The 16,270-nt window shown below is 49.6% G+C and overlaps 1 protein-coding gene across 12 annotated transcripts in view; it reads left to right on the top strand.

Annotated features, from left to right (window-relative positions):
• Window positions 1-16,270, top strand: part of R3HDM1 (R3H domain containing 1) — a 532,254-nt gene that overhangs the window by 412,714 nt on the left and 103,270 nt on the right. For 6 of the 12 annotated variants that reach the window (XM_085645754.1, XM_085645751.1, XM_085645757.1 and 3 more), the window contains one exon: window positions 13,389-13,412. The exons of the other annotated variants lie outside the window; for them this stretch is intronic. In XM_085645754.1, the coding sequence (XP_085501880.1) occupies window positions 13,389-13,412 (24 nt within the window). The remainder of the gene's footprint in view (window positions 1-13,388; window positions 13,413-16,270) is intronic. 12 annotated transcript variants of the gene reach the window in all.

The raw sequence follows: 16,270 nt of genomic DNA, 5'->3' as shown, positions 1-16,270 counted from the left end.
CTGAGCCGGGGAGAGACCGGACAAAGGAGAGGGGTGTAACCACCCCCCCCGGTCGCACCCATAGGCAGGACCTAGTCACGGGCCAGCCCCTTTTCTTAGAATAAAGGTAGGAGCGGGCCCCCTTCCCAAATTGGATAATTCTGAATCTTGAACTACTTTCCACGAAAGGAACTCTTGACTTTTTCTGAAGACTCTCCCTTGTGGCTAAGGAGTAGCCACCCTGCACCAGCAGGCACCACCTAAGCGCTTGCGGTTTGCTGCACGTCCATCCTCCGGATCCAGACTGACCAGCTCGACGAGACCCGGGTTCCCTGCCATCTCTGACCTCTACCTGCATCATCAGCTCAGCTGAAATTCGTGGGTGTGACGAGACCTGCGGGACCGGCCATCATCAAAACCTGCACGACGCTTGCCTAGCACGACCACCGAGGGACCCTCGAGTGAGTGCTCCTGGGGTTTGAGAAGCCCCAACCCTGAGCAGCTCCAGCACCGAAGACCAGCCTCCCAGCATCCCTGAGATCTGCGTGGGGGCCCTTCTGCTCTTTGCCGCTCACCGCGTTATTCGGTCACTTGCCGTTGGCTAGTGGCCCTCCTAACGATGCACCACGACATTTCCGTCACTGGGCTGGTTGCTCCAGACTGGCCTTGGCTCCCCTCCAATAGAGGAGCACCCCGGACCCCCCTGGTCCACTCCAGACGCCATCTTGACTCCACAGCGTGGGCTTGCCCTTGCCAAGGGTTGTTGCCCCAATCCTGGGTCCAGCATCGCCGACAGCAGCCACCTTCGTGGGACAGCTCGCCCCTTCTGCCAGGTCGCCGACAACGCCTCCTGCACCGAGGGACAGCAGAGTCCAGCGTCACCCACTCACCTGATCGCGGTGACTACCGCCGGTGCCATCCTGGTGCCAACTCAATCACTGGCTAGTGATTAAGAACTGAGTCCCCTCTGCTTTCAGGTTATCTCCATCACCGATCCAGGCCTGGATCCCTCCGAATATCGACACTGGTTGCCTGCCAGCAACTTCTTCTTTCAGGCTCCTGAGACTACAACGAGGACTCCCGACATCTTGCTGAACCTCACGCAGCCGCAGCCTCTGGGCTAGGTAACTCGAGCATTTCGGTGCTCCATCGCAGGTTCGCTCTACAAGTGTCCAGCTCCTTTTTCGTTTAGTCCCACTGAACGGATTTCTCCGGAATCAGTAACTGTAGACTCTAACCATTCGCATTCCACTTTTAGTGTAGATGGTTTTTCGTGCCCCTCGGGCATTTGTGTAAATTGTGCAACTTGAAGTATTTTCATTAGAGTTTTGTAGTGTGCTTAGCTCCCTGACTCATAAAGAGCCAGGGTAGTCTTGTTATAAATAAATATCCTTTATTTTCATAACAACTTGTGTGGTGTCCTTTCACGTGATGTTAAAAGGGTAAATGTGGTGGTAGAACAGCTGGCTTAACACGCCCTCTAGAGTTTAGCCTAAAGACTGCTCTTGTCCACGCTACTAGGATAGCTGGTCTATAAGGTTGACTTACAACCAATCATCAATAAGGGTCGTTTGGAATGATACACAGTGATCACTAGAATAGTGAGCACTACATATCAGGCCAACTTCTCACAGTACCTCCCCCCGCGGCTCCTTTGGAGCCTGTGAGTCCTGCGGCCTACCCACCTTATCCAGTCTGTCTGCAATTTCTGCTGAGGTGCAAGCTTTCCTTGCTGCCATGGACTGCCTTTTCAGGCCTAGGGCTCCTGCCGGCGCGCCTTGATGCCCCACGGTCCCAGCTGAGGGTCCTCCCTTGCCGCAAGGTCCTCCGCCGGCCGATCCGGCCCCGGCGCCGCCCGCGGCTCCATGCCCGGCGCCGCAGTGGGTTCCGTTCGTTCCACCACCGCCCTTGCCCGGTTTCCCGGACAATTTTGTCCTTAGTTGAGACCCTAATTGGGACACGGAGCCAGACCGGCGCCATTCGACCATTTTCATTCCCCTGCCCCTCCCCCACCGCCGCAGCCTGTTCCACGGACAGTGGAGGACGGGGACGACTGGGAGGGGTCTGAGGACCCTCTCGCACGGCAGTGCGGGTCGGAACAGGAATGGACAGAAGAGTTGGAGGATGCAGGTGGCCTTGACCTCGTCTCTGAACCTGGTTTTCTTTCTCCTCCTGCTATGGAGGAGGGCGCACATACACTATGGTGCTACGTAGAGCGGCTGAGGCCCTTGACCTTGACCTGCCTACGGTGACCCTCAAAACGAATCTCCTAACTGAAGTACTTCAGCCGGGGGCAAGCTCTATGGAGCTCCTGCTACCATTCAATGAGGCGTTAACTGACGTTTTGATGGGCACCTGGTCTAGACCAGCAATGGGGGTTCCCGTGGATAAAAACGTAGCCAGGTGTCATCGCCAGGCCCTGGGTGACCCTGCCTTTTTTGAGAGGGGAAAGATGCAGCAAAATTAGCCTTCTAATGGATACATCTGCCAGTGGATTCCTCACCTTGTGACTATCCCCTGCGCCAGCAACATGCGGATTTTTTTTCGGAGCTCTCCACGCGGACGATGTCACAGAAGCACGGCTCCGCACACGGATCTGCTGACGTCACTGGGTCCATAAGAGGACCTTGTCGGCGTGATGACGTCCGTTCCCTTTTTTCCGCGCCGTCGCCGCTAACGGTTTTCTGGGACTCTCCGTAGCTTGTCTGGTTACTTTGTTTTTCTGGATTGTTTCTACTCCTCTCTTGTTTCTTCCTGAAGATGTCGTCGAGGAAGTCAGGGTTCAAACCCTGCAGAGAGTGCGGTAAACATATGTCCATCACGGATCCGCACGAAGATTGTGTCTGGTGCCTGTCGTCGGATCACGACATCGTGGGGTGCTCTTGCTGCCGTAAGATGAACCCGTAGGCTTTAAAGGAAAGAGAGGCCCAGCTGTTCATCGCGAAGATGAGGAAGGAGAAGAGAGGTCGAAGGCGATCGAGGTAGAGGTCGGAAACTTAAAGAGTCAGATGACTTTTTTGAAGAATTAAAGGAGGCAAGTGGCCTTGATATGTCCCAAGAATGGGAGCTTTCTCCTCCATCAGATGCTCCCTCTAAGGATGTGGTTCCTTACCACACAGTCGTAAGGAAGGCAGCGGAGCTCTTAGACTTGCAGATCCCAACGGCTGAATTTAAGTCCAACATCTTGACGGAGGTTCTTCATTCCCCCTCCACTGTGGTAGAACCTTTGCTTCCTTTTAATGATGCTATTTATGGAGGTTTTGCGTAAGCCCTTTTCGGCTCCGGCAGTGTCTAAATCTGTTGCTAGGAGGTACAGGGCGGCTCCAGGAGATCCGGACTTTCTAACATCCCATCCTTCTCCTGAGAGTCTGGTGGTTCAAGCTACCTGTTCGAAAAAGTCTTCTGGAGCTTTTCCTCAAGTTCCTAGCGATAGAGTCTAAAAAGCTTGACCAGTCGGCCAAGAAGGTGTTCTCCTCGGCAAGTATGGCCTTGATGTCCACAAATGCCACCTGCCTTATGGGCCGTTACATCCACGCCCTGATGGATTCTGCAAAACAGCTGGCTCCTAAATTGTCAGAGGAGGACAGGCAGAATTTTGATGAGGTCTTATCAGACACTCAGGCTGCTGCACAACAGGTTATACAGAGTGGTTTGGACACTGCGGACTCTGTTGCCAGGATCATGGGCTCTTCGGTTGCCACAAGAAGAAGTGCTTGGCTTAAGTCATCGGAGTACTCTGCAGATGTAAAGGCAACACTTCTAGGTCTACCCTTTGAGGGTTCTGGACTGTTTGGGGAAATAAGAAGATGCAGCCTTGGAGAGGTTCAAGGACAGCAAAGCCACAGCTAAGTCTCTGGGCCTGCAGGCTCAGCCTAGAGATTCCTCACTCAGAAGGTACAGCGGTTTTGGGAGGTCGTCCTTTCGGACCTACAGGCAGCCTCAGCAGCAGCAAAATTCTCTGTATAAAGACCTACAGGGGTAGTAACAGAGGTCGTTCACGAGGTCGTCAGCCCTCCTCCTCTTCCTCCCTCCCTCCTACCATTGCAAGGCAGCCCTAGATCCACCATTCTGGATTATGTTGGTCCTGTGGGGGGTCGGCTTACCCATTTTCTGCAAGATTGGGAATCGGTCACTACAGACCTTTGGGTTCTAAATCTTGTGGAAAATGGGTATGCTCTTCCCTTTCGGGAATTTCCTCCAAATTACCCTCCTTGCCAAGGTGCTTGCTCGGAGGACCACCTTCTTCTCCTGCAGGAGGAAGTCCTAACATTGTTTAAAAAAAAAAGGTGCGAAAGAGGTGGTTCCAGAACGGGAAAGGGGTCAGGGATGCTACTCCCGGTATTTCCTGATACCCAAGAAGGATGGCAGGCTACGTCCAATCCTGGATCTCAGGATCTTGAACCTTTTTCTGAAGCAGGAGAAGTTCAAGATGCTCACCTTTGCGCAGGTTCTTCAAGCGCTGCCACAGGAGGACTGGATGGTGTTGATCGACTTGCAGGATGCATATTTTCATATTCCGATCCTGGAGTCGCACAGGAAGTATCTCCGTTTTACGGTAGGGTCGCAACATTATCAGTTTGCGGTTCTCCCGTTTGGTCTTACTACTGCACCTCGAGGCTTCACCAAGGTGATGGTAGTGGTGGCAGCCCATCTCAGAAGGTCGGGGATTCCAGTTTTCGCCTATCTGGACGACTGGCTGATCAAAGCGGAGTCGCCAGAGAAGGTGCTTCATCATCTGCAGGGTACAAATTGGGTTTCTCGATTAACGTGCCCAAATCTCACCTGGTGCCCTCTCAGCGCAACCTGTTCATAGGGGCGGTACTGGACACTACTGTGTGTCGAGCATTCCCACTTCCACAAAGGATTCTCGACATACAGGAAATGATTCCCTTGTTTTACAATGGAACGGTTGTTCCAGTCCTGAAGGTCCTTCGTCTGCTCGGTCTGTTTGCTTCCTGCATTCTGTTGGTCAACCATGCACGCTGGCACATGAGGGCGCTCCAGAGGTGCCTCCGCAGGCAGTGGTATCAGCACAACGGGGATCTCAGGGAGTCTGTGAGGATCTCCAGAGAAGCTGCAGTGGATCTCTCTTGGTGGAGCGTGGAGGGCAATGTGTCTCAGGGAAAGCCCTTCCATCTACCTCCATCAGTGGCCACAGTGATAACGGATGCATCCACTTTAGGGTGGGGTGCGCATCTGCGGGATCTGGAGATCAAGGGTCTTTGGTTTCCAGAGGATAGGTTGCTTCATATCAACCTTTTGGAGTTGCTGGCGATACGTTTTGCACTCATGGCCTTCCTCCCTTCCCTTCGTGGTCAGTCGGTTCAAGTCCTGACGGACAACACTACCGCGATATGGTATGTTAACAAGCAGGGAGGAGTGGGGTTGCATTGTCTCTGCAGAGAGGCTCCGTGTCTCTGCAGAGAGGCTCTGTGTCTCTGCAGAGAGGCTCTGTGTCTCTGGTTCTGGGTTCAGGATCATCAGATTTGTCTGATGGCAAATAATCTTGCCGGAGTTCTGAACCTGCGTGCAGACAGTCTCAGTCTGCAGTTCTCTGCCTACCACGAGTGGAGGCTCCATCCGGAGGTGGTTCGTCTCGTCTTTCGGACGTGGGGAACTCCTCGGGTGGACTTGTTTGCCACTCACGAGACCGCTCACTGCCTGTCATTCTGCAGTCTCCAGTATCCGATGCAGGGAGCTTTGGGGGATGCGTTTCAGTTGAGCTGGGACTCACATCTCCTTTACGCATTTCCTCCCATACCCTTGATTCCTCGGGTTCTGAGGAAGATTTGCCAAGACCGGGCCCAAGTCATCTTGATTGCCCCAGATTGGCCAAGAAGGGTGTGGTACACAGATCTTCTCCACCTCTCCTCCTGCCCTCCGCTTCGTCTCTCTCTCAGGGCAGACCTCCTCTCGCAGTCACAGGGGCAGGTTCTACACCCCCACCTCCAGAGCTCACACCTTCATGCCTGAAGATTGAACGGGGCAATCTGAATTATTTTTCTCTCCCGCCTGACGTGGTAGACGTGATTTTGTCTGCCAGGCGTCACTCCACCAAGTCTATCTATTCCTATGGGTGGTCCAAATTTGTCCTTTGGTGTGGGGGAGAAGTCTATTGACCCTTTGAGGGCTTGTTTATCCAACATCCTTCAGTTTGCTCTCTCTAGCTCAGCAAGGCTTTGCTGTGGCTACTGTGTAGGGTTATTTATCGGCTTTGTCGGCATTCCTTTGCTTGCCGGATCAGCCGTCCTTGTTTAAATCACCAATTGTATTACGGTTCATTAAGGGCCTTACCAACCAATTTCCGCCCACTCCATTTATTGTGCCTCAACGGAACTTAAATCTTGTCTTAACTTACTTGATGGGTTCTCCCTTGCACAAGTGTCCCTTAAGGCTATTATCTTTTAAAACAGTCTTTCTCATTGCCATTACCTCGGCAAGGAGGGTAAGTGAGCTTCAAGCTCTGAGTTCGAAACCCCCGTTCTTGACCATTCATGCTGAAAGAATGGTACTCAGGACCAGGGCTGCTTTTCTGTCTAAGGTGGTAACTCCTTTCCATCTGGGGGAGTCCATTACCCTTCCAAGGAGGAGGAGCGGCTTCATCGCTTGGACCCTATAAGGGCGGTGAGTTTTTACCTCGATAGAACTAAAGACTTTCGAGTGGATGACCAGCTCTTCGTGGGCTTCATTGGCTGCAGGAAAGGCAGAGCGGTACACAAGCGCACCCTTTCCAGATGGATTATCTTGTGCATCAAGATCTGTTACTCTTTGGCCGGTAAGGAACCTCCAGAGCGTACAAGAGCTAATTCTACCAGGGCAAAGTCTTCTACATCTACCTTATCTAGAGGTGTTCCTGTGGAGGACATTTGTTGAGCGGCAACTTGGGCCTCCCCTCACACTTTCGCGAAGCATTATTGCTTAGATACCGAGGTGAGGAGGGACGGACACTTTGCACGTTCCGTCCTTCAGGACTTTTTGGTATAGAAGGGTGGACACCCTCCTCCGGGAGTGGGGACTGCTGTGGGAATCTATTCACAAAGTGAGGAATCCACTGGCAGATGTACCCATCAGAAGAACAAGTTACTTACCTTCGGTAACGCTTTTTCTGGTGGATACAGTATCTGCCTTTGGATTCCTCACTGACCCACCCGCCTCCCCGTTGTCCACCCTTGTATACCTACAATAGTGATGATGTGACAAAATGTATCTGTTGCTGTCAAAGAAAGTGTGTTATTTCTTTTGCTTTCATGCATTGACTTCACACTGTGTGTGTTGGTTTGAATATTATGTACTGTGTACACTGTATATATATTGTTGTCGGTCCGTCCATGTGCCTTGAAGGCACGGAAAAATAGGGCGGAACTGACGTCATTACGCCGACTAGGTCCTCTTATGGATCCAGTGACGTCAGCGGATCCGCGCTTCTGTGACGTCGTCCTCGTCGGCGTGGAGAGCTATGAAAAAAATTCCGAATGTTGCTGGCACAGGGGATATTCACAAGGTGAGGAATCCACAGGCAGATACTGTATCCACCAGCAAAAGCGTTACCGAAGGTAAGTAACTTGTTCATTCGGTGTGGACTGGACACCGCGGACTCACTGGGTAGGGCGATTTCCACGACAGTGGCCCTCCGTCGCCACGCCTGGTTGCGGTCCACTGTGTTTTCAGGGGATGTTCAGAGTTCTCTTATGGACATGCCCTTTGATGGTACTCGCCTGTTTGGCGATAAGGCAGATAGTGCGCTGGAGCGTTTTAGGGACTCCCGGGGTACGGCCAAGTCCTTGGGTCTCTCCACCACAAGCCCAGCCACGTCTGCTTTTCGTTCCTTTCGTGGCCATTGATGGGGAGCCCCGACACGTTCGTTCAGCCAGAAGCCTGTGCAGAACCAAACTCAGCGCGGACGTGATTCATGCCGTGGCGGGACAGGGGCCAGCGTGTGGGTCAGTCCACCTCCGCTCCCGCAGCATCTGCCTCGAAGCCTTCCTAGTCCGAGCTTTGGGGCACACCCCACGCAAGTGGGTGGCAGGATTCGCCATCACCTCCCCTACTGGCGTTCCGTTACCTCGGACAGATGGGTTTTGCAAATCGTCCGAAGGGGCTACTCCCTCTTCGACCTTACCAGTGCCCCTCGAGTGTACACGAAAGTGATAGCGGTGGTCGCTGCTCATCTGCGCAGATCAGGGGTTCCAGTCTTCCCCTATCTCGACGACTGGTTGTTGAAGGCGGGCTCGCCTCAGGCAGCCGTCTCCCACCTCAAGACTACAGCCGACCTCCTGCATTTGCTGGGGTTTTCCGTCAACGTGTCGAAGTTGCACCTGAGCCCCTCTCAGAAGCTCCTCTTCATCTGAGCGGTTCTGGATTCAACACAGTTTCGGGATTATCCTCCCAAGCAGCGAGTCCGGGATATTCAGGCTATGATTCTGCCCTTTCAGCCTCTATCCCGGGTTTCGGTCAGGATGACCCTCCAGCTCCTGGGCCTCATGGCCTCCTGGATCCTGCTAGTGCAACATGCTAGATGGCATATGCAGGCTCTGCAGTGGGACCTGAAGTTCCAGTGGGCACATCATCGGGGCAACCTGTCCGATCACGTCCCGATCTCAGAGGGCACTGCATGACAATTGCAGTGGTGGCTCACAAATCGCGATTGGGTCCAGGGCAGGTTCCTCTCCCTTCCCCAACCGGAGCATACAGTGGTGACGGATGCGTCCCTCCTGGGATGGGGCAGCCACTTGGGAGAGGCGGGGATGGAAGACCTCTGGTCTCCGGCGGAGTCCCGGCTCTATATCAACCTTTTGGAGTTTCGGGCGATCCGGCTTGCACTGAAAGCATTCCTTCCCTCTGTCCGGGGAAGTGTAGTGCAGGTGTTCACGGACAACACCACCGCCATGTGCTACTGCAACAAATAGGAGGGGTGGGGTCGTGGACCCTCTGTCAGGAGGCTCTTCGCCTCTGGACATAGCATGAACTTGGTGGTTCAACACCTGGCAGGTTCTCTGAACGCCAGGGCGGATGAACACAGCCGCCGGTGCATGATGGATCACGAATGGCGTCTGAACTCAGACGTGGCGCAAGGTCTCTTTCTGCAGTGGGGAGAGCCTTGGTTAGATCTATTCGCCACCGAACAGAACGCGCAATATCATCACTTCTGCACATTGGAATTTCCAAGGCGGCACTTGCTCGGCGATGCTTTTCATTGTGAGTGGAGCTGCGGTCTATTGTACGCCTTTACCACTTTTGCCCAGAGTGCTGAAGAAGATTCCGTGCGACCGGGCCCAAGTCATCCTTGTGGCTCCGGATTGAGCACGAAGATACTGGTATCCCGAGCTGCTCAGCATGGCAATCGATCCCCCGATCTGACTGCTTCTTCGGGAGGATCTTCTGTCGCAGCAGCAGGGGACGGTCCTCTACCCGAACCTGTCCAGCCTCCACCTCCATGTGTGGAGATTGAGTGGCGACAGTTGACAGCTTTCGACCTTCCTTCCGAAGTCTGTGATGTATTCTGTCAGCCAGGCGTCCCTCCACTAAAACGGTATACGCCTGCAGGTGGAACAAATTTGTGGCATGGTGCACAGCAAAGGCTGTGGACCCCCTTTCTGCCCCTCTTTCCTAGGTCCTTCTGTTCCTTCTCTCTTGGCCCAGCAGAGCTCTGCTCTGGGCACTATCTAGGGTTATCTTTCGGCCATCTCCGCCTTTCTACAGCTTCCAGATCAGCCATCTCTTTTTAAGTCCCCAGTTGTTAATCGCTTCCTCAAAGACATTACACACATTTCCTCCCGTGCCTTTCATAATGCCTCAATGGGACTTAAATCTTGTCTTGGCATATATGATGAGCGCTCCCTTTGAGCCCCTTCATAACTGTCCCTTACGTCTTCTCACTCTCAAAACGGCTCAAAACGACTTTCCTGGTAGCTATCACCTCTGCCACCTCCTTTTCTTTCTGTTCATCCAATCCGGACAAGGTGGTTTTACGGACTCGTCCTTCTTTCTTGCCGAAGGTTGTCACGCTCTTCCACATTGGGCAGACCATCACTTTGCCCACCTTCTTTCTGCCTCCGCATCCTTCAAAAGAGGAAGAGAGGCTCCACCGTCTGGACCCAAAACGTGCGCGCTCATTCTATCTAAAGCGCACACAACAGTTCCGGGTGGATGACCAGCTTTTTGTTGGCTACGTGGGTGCCAAAAAATGTTGGGCCGTGCACATACAAACCAACTCTCGGTGGGTCGTTCTGTGCATCAAAGCATGTTACTCGTTGGCTAAGAAGGAGCCTCCTGTGGGGCTGCGTGCCCATTCTACCAGGGCAACGGCATCCACTACTGCCTTGGGACGCGGCGTTCCCTTGCAGGACATTTGTCAGTCAGCTACGTGGGCCTCGCTGCACATGTTTACCAAGCTTTATTGCCTTGACAGTCAAGTCCAGAGGGACGGCTTTTTTGGCCTTTCTGTCCTCTGTGACTTTCTTTTGTAATCTTGTTCGCAGACCCACCACCGGGGTTGGTATTGCTGGGGTATCTATTTTAAGTTAAGGAATCTATCACTAACGTGTCTTTCAGATGCACAAGTTACTACTTGTGTAACAATATATCTGTAAGAGACATTAGTTAGTGATAGATTCCTTACCCCCCCACCCATCCTCCCCGCTCTGCGACCTGATTTCTAGGGTTAAGGTCATCCTTTTCAGGGCCCTAGTTTCATGGCACCAGTGGTCAGTTTCTTGCATGGCTCTGCGTTCCTGGCGCGGAAAGTTGTGTACAGAATGGATGTCAGCACGCATGGGTGGCGCCTATGTAGTCTCCGTGACGTCATCTCGGCGGATACGACGCCAGCGACGGACGCAGAGCTGCACGACGCCACCTTCCAACGCGCAGGGGTACTGCTGACGACAACTTTACGGATCCAGTCTGACGCCGGGGGATATTCCAAGGTAAGGAATCTATCACTAACTAATGTCTCTTACAGAAATATAGTTACACAAGTAGTAACTTGTGCAACACTGCTCCAGCCGAAAAATAAAACCAAAAAAACATTTATTTTGGGCTCTGCGATGCCCCTGGCTAGGGGGTCAGGGTATTTGTACCTTGCCCTCTTCTCTTTTTTTGTGGGGCTCAGCCCAAACAGAGTCCCCAAGTGTCTGCCAACATTTTCTGGTTTGAAGTGTTAGCAGCCAGTCAGATCTCACCACGAGATCGGGAGGGGTTGCTAAGCCTTCAAGTCCCTGTATATACAATTGAAAATTTACTTTTAATAACTTAATAACTCCGCAACTATTGAACGGATTTAAAACAAATGACAAAAAGGCACTTCCTCGGATCAACCTCTATCTTTGGAAATGAACATGGGGAAAACGTGTTTTGGGACCTCCCCTTTTTCTCGGCTTCCACTTACCGGATCACCCTGAAACCTTCAGGGCAGCTGCTGAAGTGAGTGGCAAACTAGTTTTGAACATATTGCATGGATTAATTTAACAACTCTTAAGTTATTGGCAAATAAAAAAAATCTTTTTCCTATAGAAAGTACACCCTAACCATAACCAGTGGGGAGGGCAATTTCTGCAATACGCTAAGATAGCGGCAACGGCGCAGCAATTATGGCCCTCGTTTCCAGAGGCTCCGGGGCACACCCAAACCCTGGTCACCATGATCACTTTGGCAGGGGGACGAAAGTTTGTTACCCACCTCTACAGGGCGTTGAGGGAAGATAATAAGATTGGCCCCCTAAAGACAGAACACAAATGGCAGCGGGTGTGTCCTCAGGAGGTCACAACGAGAGACTGGGAAAAAATACACGAGAGTGTACAGAAGGTGTCAGTAAGTAACCGCTTCAAACAAATCCAGTATAATATCATACATATGGCTTATCTCTCACCCAGGAGGCTCTATGCTATCGATAGCACCAGGGATCCACATTTCCCTAGATGTCACAACGATCAGGTAGATTTTCGGCATATGGTGTGGGAGTGCCCAACGATTCAAACGTACTGGGTAGCGGTCCTCGAGGATCTGACCAGGATAGGACGATTGCCCTGGACCCGCGTGCCTGTCTCCTGGGCTTGATCCCTCGAGATCCTAAGCGAAAGATTAGCAGGCGATTTCTGATGCTGGGCCTGGTTATAGCCAAGCGGCGTATTGCAGTCCATTGGCTAACCCAGCAAGGGCCTTTATTAGCTAAATGGAGGACAGACCTAAGGGAGTGGGCTCTGGCAGAGGAGGGACATATACGGAACACCAGGAGAGATGATAAACTGACCGAGGTCCTAATGGTGTGGGGAGCGATGATTCAGGAGATAGCAGGACAGGCCTCCCAACCTACACCGGAAAGCTCGGGGGAGACGTCTTCTATGAGGGGGGAGGCCCCAGGACAGAGATGAGAAACACACGGAGACCCAATATGAATATTGTGATGCATAGACCTCAAGTTACATAGACCGGGGGGGGGGGAGGGGATTAGAAGGGGGGCAGGGAGGGGGGTTAGGGTGGGAGGTGGGGGGGGGGGAGTTCATTTCTGTTGAGTTATGTTTTAGCACGAAAAGAGGATGAGAATACGGACGATTGCGGAATCTCCACGGGTGTGACCTTCGGTCTAGACTCTGGCATGTATTATTCTGGAAACATACACCACCTAGAATGAGGTGGACAACCTGTATGATCGTATTTACACGTGCTCTAATGATTTGGAGAAATAAATCTAATAAAGAAATTTAAAAAAAAAAAACATAACCACACACATTTCCCCCCCACACACACACACCATATACACATATCCACCACCCACACACACACCTTTTAACTATACTTAACACTTAACATACGTGGTAAAGGGTTCTGCGTAGTAGAATCTTGCAATGTAAAGGCTGCGCAGTAAAGGCACTGTATAGGTAAAACATAGTTGTAGCTGGTGTTTTCCCCCAAGACACAATGGACTATTTTAGACAAACCATTCTTGGAATGTAGCCGTGGTCGTCATATGGTATAGCTACGTATTTCATGCAAGGATTGTGTTATCTATGTATTTAAGCTTTTGGAACCTTGTGATTCATACATGTCCAATAATAATTCATATGTTATTGCCGACTAAAAGTACAAGGCAAATCTGCCTTTCCTTTATGTACTCTTATCAGGAGGCCAGGTGGTCCATTGTTTTAAATGTCAGGTACTGTTGTTTGAAGGTTTCTGTCTAATTCATTGTCTGGCGAGTCGTCTCCGGAAATATCCCTCAATATTGTTAACCCTCATGAATAATAACGCATACCATGCCTCTAAAATCATTTAAGCTAGCATCCAGTGAGTGCCACCCTTTGTTTGTTTTTAGTGCTTTGTAAGTATTGGGGGATGATTATCGATTTCTGTTTTCACCTTCCATCACTTGTGTTATAACGTTCACTTGTGTTCTGATGTTTGTTTTCTCTGCACAGTGGGTGTCTCCTAACCAAAGCGAGGTATGTGCTTTTGTTCAGTAGTATTGAAGCTTTGTTCCATTTCATTAGCTGGAGAAATGTTGTTAATCGGAATCCCTATGTTTTGAAATAGGAGATTGCAACTTCTTCACCCTCTGTTTTATCGCATCTCATTAACCTGTCCCTTCCTTTGATCATGCTTTTGTTCATTTTGTAAATTATAATGGAGTAGTGCACCCTACTAATCTATGTGTCTTTTAAAATGTTATTTTCTATTCATACCTACTTACGTTGTATCTGTGTTTGACCACTGGTAAATAGAAATGTAAAACCATTGATACATTGATGGTTGTGCTTCAATAAAGCCTGCACATATGTTTGTCTGTGAAAGCCCATTATTCAAACAGGTGGGTCAGCCTTTAATAATGAAAACCCTTCTGATAAGCTCAAACGTCTGGGTAAAAAAGCATTGACATGGAAACGCGGAAGCTATATTCTTTTCTTTCTGAGACAGCTCTCCAAGCTTGAAGGGAGATTGGCAAAAGCAAAAATTTAAAAAATTACACTTTTTTTTAATTTGAGTCATTGTTCATCGATCTTAATCCATTCATTTTCAGTTCTGCTTAAAATGTGTTCAATCAAATATGAAGATTTGATGGTGGGTACAAGCATGCCTGCTACCAGCAGGTGTCTTGGCGCTAGATACAAGAAGGGACCGATTCACTACACAGAATTAATCACTATTGAAGAGCAAAATCTTAAGTTGAGACCTGAACTGGCTTTTCTTCTCCATGAGCCGTAGAGCAAAGGGTAACAAATTTAAGGCCTTGGACGCCCGGACATTGAAAGAACGACTGCCTCTGGTCGTCAAGCTAAAAGGAGTGCATTATAAAACCTGTGCCTGTTTAGATTTTAAAGCGAGCCCTGGCTGATAATGAAAGACCCTGTTACAGAGATATCTCGGAGCCATCTGATGAAAAGACCGAAATGTGATGACTAAAGCTTTGTAAGCGTTGTGCTTTTTGATAAGAAGCCAAGAGCGTTCTTTCAATTGGGGATTTACGGATTGCATTTTAGACAGTCCCAAAATCCGCCTGACTGCTGTGCCACGCACTGTTTGCAATAGATTTAACAAACAGGATGGTAAACTCTGATAGATTGCATTGGTATAGTCCAGTCATAATGTGATAGGTGCCTGCCCATTAGTTTTCTATGTGTCTAAGGGGACAATTTGCAATCTTTTCTTTAAAGCACGTAGCAGAGCAAAACATGTCCCTACCTCTGTAGAAATCTGGTGCCCAAATATATGTGTCTAAGGGGACAATTTGCAATCTTTTCTTTAAAGCACGTAGCAGAGCAAAACATGTCCCTACCTCTGTAGAAATCTGGTGCCCAAATATATGTGTCTAAGGGGACAATTTGCAATCTTTTCTTTAAAGCACGTAGCAGAGCAAAACATGTCCCTACCTCTGTAGAAATCTGGTGGCCAAAAGAGAGTATTATCGAATTTAACCCCTAAGTTTCTAATGACCAAAGTTGGCAAAAGAGGGAGCCACCAACTCCTCTCGCCACCAGCCTTTGGACCATCCAGCGAAAGTACGTCCAAAGAGCAAAATCTGTCTTGGCGGCATTGCATTTTAATTGTTGAATTATCCATCCACTCCACCACCTCCAGTAAACATTCTAGAGCAAAGTTGGTTCCCCCTTGGCTTGTTTCCCAAATGACAAAATATGTTGGGTGTCATCCGTGTACAAAATCGCTTCAAAGCCAACTTGTTCTATAATATGGGCTAACTGAGTCATAAGCACAAGAATCAGTGTAGGGTTCAATGAATAGCCTTGGGGAACTCTGTACTTGAGTTCTTTAAGGGCTGAGAAAAAGCTCCCAAAAACTGATTCTCCTGTGTAAGATAAAAATGATTAAAACCATCTCGGAACTGTGCCACCAATCTCCAAATCAGCAAGTCGAGATAACTGTAACTGATGAGATATGCAAGATGGTGTTGAAAGCCATCAACAGGATGATCTGATCAAGGCATATTTTGATCTCCTCAGTTACCTCAAGCAGGACCGTCTCTACACTTTGCTTAGAGTGAAAGCTCGATTGTGATGGATGAAGTAAGCTGTTTACTTCCAAATAGTTACTCAGTTGTCGATTTACCATTTTTGCCAAAACTTAAGCCGCTTCAGGCAGTAAAGGAATCAGATGAAAATGTTCCAACTTCGTAGGATCTGCTGCCTGCTTAAGTAAAGGGATGACTACTGCCTGTTTCCAGCATTTTGGTACGGAAAAAGTCACAGGAGATGATATAAGAACCAAGTTAAAAACTGTATAAATCACCTCAATTTCTTGGGCCGGAGCACTGGGAGGACATGGATCAAATGGAGACCCCGATTAATAATGAAGAATCGCTTGCCACGAGTCCTCTAGCGAAATCTGGTCTAAGCTAGATAAAGTACAGATAACATTGTTTTTTTTAAAAAACATACCTTGAGAGCGAAACCACATCCACTTGAACAAAAGAACCCTGAATATGCTCTATTTTATCTGTAAATAAAGGAGGCTAACGTATCGCACAGCTCCTGAGATGCCTGTAGCTTTAGGATCCAAGCCTTAGGATGGAGAAACTTTTTGACAATCTCAAGTCTTAAAAATCTCACGTGCTGAGTTGTCTGCTTTTTTAAATCTAGCCACGAAAAATTCCACATGTTATATTGATCTTTTTGGTATATTCTTTTAAAGCGTGTTTATAGCTAACTCGATCTTCTGGGTTGAATCTCAAATGCCAAAGCTTTTCTAGTTTGTAGTGTTTTTTAACATGTGCAAGGTGAAGAGAAAAGTGCTGATACTGCTCTGTAAGGAGAATAAATAATTTGACAACGAACTGTTTGATGCTGCG

Source organism: Triturus cristatus, chromosome 3_1, assembly GCF_964204655.1.
Source record: "Triturus cristatus chromosome 3_1, aTriCri1.1, whole genome shotgun sequence".
Classification (NCBI taxonomy): Eukaryota; Metazoa; Chordata; class Amphibia; order Caudata; family Salamandridae; genus Triturus; species Triturus cristatus.
The sequence above is the reverse complement of the archived record's forward strand: the minus strand, read 5'-3'. Positions and strand labels throughout refer to the sequence as shown.